The 2,939-nt window shown below is 53.7% G+C and overlaps 2 protein-coding genes across 2 annotated transcripts; one reads left to right on the top strand and one right to left on the bottom strand.

Moving 5' to 3' along the window:
* Positions 1-273: 273 nt before the first annotated feature.
* GGTG_14308 (hypothetical protein) lies at positions 274-955 on the top strand (the record flags this gene model as incomplete). The annotated part of the gene is made up of 3 exons (XM_009232235.1): positions 274-426; positions 522-796; positions 892-955. The coding sequence occupies 3 exons, from the start codon at positions 274-276 to the stop codon at positions 953-955; spliced, it is 492 nt and encodes a 163-aa protein (XP_009230499.1).
* Positions 956-2,373: 1,418 nt separating this feature from the next.
* GGTG_14307 (hypothetical protein) lies at positions 2,374-2,913 on the bottom strand (the record flags this gene model as incomplete). The annotated part of the gene is made up of 2 exons (XM_009232234.1): positions 2,374-2,596; positions 2,660-2,913. 2 exons carry the CDS (start codon positions 2,911-2,913, stop codon positions 2,374-2,376), a joined length of 477 nt encoding a protein of 158 aa, XP_009230498.1.
* Positions 2,914-2,939: the final 26 nt, after the last annotated feature.

Here is a 2,939-nt window from a genome sequence, read left to right as displayed (position 1 = left end):
ATTGTAAGCTGATGTGGATGTTATTTAGTCTCCATAATTTAGCCGTAATTACAACTTACTGTTTCCTTCACAAAGAATCCGCGCGGAATGAAGCCTGGTCGGCTTGAGTCCAGCCCTTCGCTAACCAAGGTTGCCGGCTGAGGGTACGCAAAAGCTGCTTGAGGATAAATACGTCTGGTATTCCCCAGCTCAATTTGCTGCTGTCAACAACCGCGTCCCACCACACACACACACCACTCACAAACCCACCCAACGGGTCATCGAACATCCACAATGTCTCGAAGCGAAGGAGCTACGATCAGTGCAGCTCCACGAGCTTTGTTTCATTCAGTCGGGACCTTCATCTTTATTTACACCATCATCCTGCTCTGCAGCGACATCCCGGTCCCCGAGTACAAGACAGCCGTCGTCCTTCTGCTTGTCAGCGTAAGTCCACTCTCCCGCCTCGCCCTTGCCTCCCTTTTCTTCCAGCGCACATGCAAGTTGCTCCAATAGTGTTAACTAAAACGTGCCCACTACAGTACCTGGTCAACTCCTTGATCCTGTTCCCCCTCTCCTTGATCCCGGTCCCGCTGATCGGCTTCTCCGCCGCGTTCGCCTCCGTCGCCCTCTCCGTCGCCACCTTGGCCGTCGTGGTCGTCCGATGGAACCTGGCGCTCGCGACCGCTGACCAGTGGGCTGTCCCGCACAACATCGACCCCAGCCTCATCCCCGAGGACGCCAACCCGAACCTCTGGAAGCTAGTCCGCAATAAGCAGTACGGCATCGGGGTTACCGTCGGCGCCGCCCTAGATTTGTAAGTTTTGATCCTACGCAACCCCCCTCCCCTCCAGCTAGCGAAAACCAGACATGAACGTACACTTCTAACCAGTGAGCTTTTTACTTTTATAGGGTCGGAAACCTTCTTGGCGCCATCATCGTATGCATTGTTCAGTTCGCCTATACGCGTGACTGATTAGGGGTATGGTTGGGCACTTCAGCCTGCCCACAAGTTGGACCGTCCTGGCGGGCCGTGTACTCAAAGCGAGCTCTGCCCTTGCTGATACTTCCTTACGGTCCACATTGCGCGCGGCCTCGCCTCCAACAAAATATCTCTCGAAGAAGATATTTGTGCCAGGATGAAATGATGGGAACGATGGGTTGTTTTTAGATGGGTTTTCTTTTTAGGTAGCCGAAAGTTGAAGCTTTTTAAAATGCACCAGAAATGGGCCGCGTTCCGGGAGCCGAACTTGGCGGCTGCGTTGATGGCTGCGATTGTCCTTTCACTTTGATGTAGTGGCTATATACTTAATGGCGTGACTTTAGAGCCTAGGACGACTCCTCCTTCAGGAATTACCTGGAGGTACTGAGGGCACAGAACCATGTGTAGGGGATCAAGCCCTGACAGACAGCCTGTATATAACCTACTATAAGCCAAAGCACCCCATTTCCGCCAGCCCCCCTTGTCCGCCACCCCGCCAGCCCCACGCCCCCGAATCGTCGCGCGTACTTTAATTCTACAGGATTCCATCTTTTTACTGCATTTGAACGCTGGGATGCCCGAAAAACAATGAAGGGGATTGATGCGTTGCACCAGAGCCCTCGTGCAGGGTTTTCACCCGGGCGGCCAGGCACGGGCCTTACAGGCACGGCCACGGCCCACAGGCATAGGCCCTCAGCCACCGTGGCTCAGCGACTCCCAAGGCGCCACGCCACCACAGCAGGCAAAGAACCCTATCAGCGGCTAGGCCCGGCCCAGGAGAAGGACACTTGGCCTTGTAGATTTTGAACCTGGAGTTGCAGCTTAATTTGTTCGGTGATGGCGCTGGTTGGCCCGTTGGTTTCCCCTGAAGCCTTTTAGAACGACGGAATGGTTTCCATTAATTCATGCTGGGCCTCCGAAGACGCTGCTAGTCGGCTAGTCAAAAATTGAACAGAAAAAATACTGGGGCAAAACAAACCTATTTTCGAATGCCTCGCCCTTCCAGGCTGAGCCGAACGGTGGATATGTGCTCCTCCAGATTTTGGTAAGTGCTTTAATAGGGAAGCTCCCACTGAAGGAGGCGTGGTCCGTCGGCCTTGCCCTCGCCTTGGTCAAAACCATTCCGAGTTCTCATTAGAAATCGCTGGGCTGTTACGACGTGGCATTTGAGCCCTCGACTTGTGCAGAACGTATGTGAACATTAAGCTAGGGAGGAGAAGAAAGGTTGAAGGAGAGGTGTGGCCTTCGGCCACACCTTTATCCTGTCAGTCCTTCCTTATCTAATCTCCAGCCAATCGGCTATCAACTCTACCAACTACCACTGACGACGCCGTGCCATAACATGGGCGAGCTCGTCGCTAAGGTTCAAAGCCTCGCTCGATTACTGGACCCGGCACAGCCAGGATGGAACACTATCCTAGTGAGTTGGCCGTGTTGAGCTGGGTTTCATAGGTTTCCAAAATCCAGTCCAAGAACTCGTCCCAGAGCTTTTCCCACTCGTCATAGACCTTGTTGTACTCTTTCTTGTCTAGACGGGCATGCTCCAAGCTCCACTCAATCAGCTGGCGCCATCCATGGAGGGTGAAGTCGTCCCTGCCGACGAAAACTTGGTAAAAGTCGTGGGATAGTGACGACCTGACGGGAGCCCGGTTAGACAACGCAAGCCGCTGAAGCCACAAGGAAATGAAGGGAATGTACCTGAAAAGCGTTCCGTTGTCGCTGTTGACTGTGCAATGCACATTATTTGCCAGGAGGTTGTACATGGCATGGCCGCCGATTCTCGGTGTAAGGCCTAAGATTTCGTTGGAAATGGGGCAAACCTCGAGGCATATGTTCTGCTTCTTCATCCTTTCCATGATGTATGGGTGCCTCGAAAGTGAGAATCCGTGCCCGATCCGCTTTGAGCCGAGCAGGAGCGCGTCCACGACGTTGCCGTCTGTGTCGGTCCCCATCTCCAGTGTCTCTCCGCAGTGGAACA

The sequence above is a fragment of the Gaeumannomyces tritici genome (assembly GCF_000145635.1).
Source record: "Gaeumannomyces tritici R3-111a-1 unplaced genomic scaffold supercont2.238, whole genome shotgun sequence".
Taxonomy (NCBI): domain Eukaryota; kingdom Fungi; phylum Ascomycota; class Sordariomycetes; order Magnaporthales; family Magnaporthaceae; genus Gaeumannomyces; species Gaeumannomyces tritici.
This window is presented reverse-complemented; position numbering and strand designations above follow the sequence as displayed.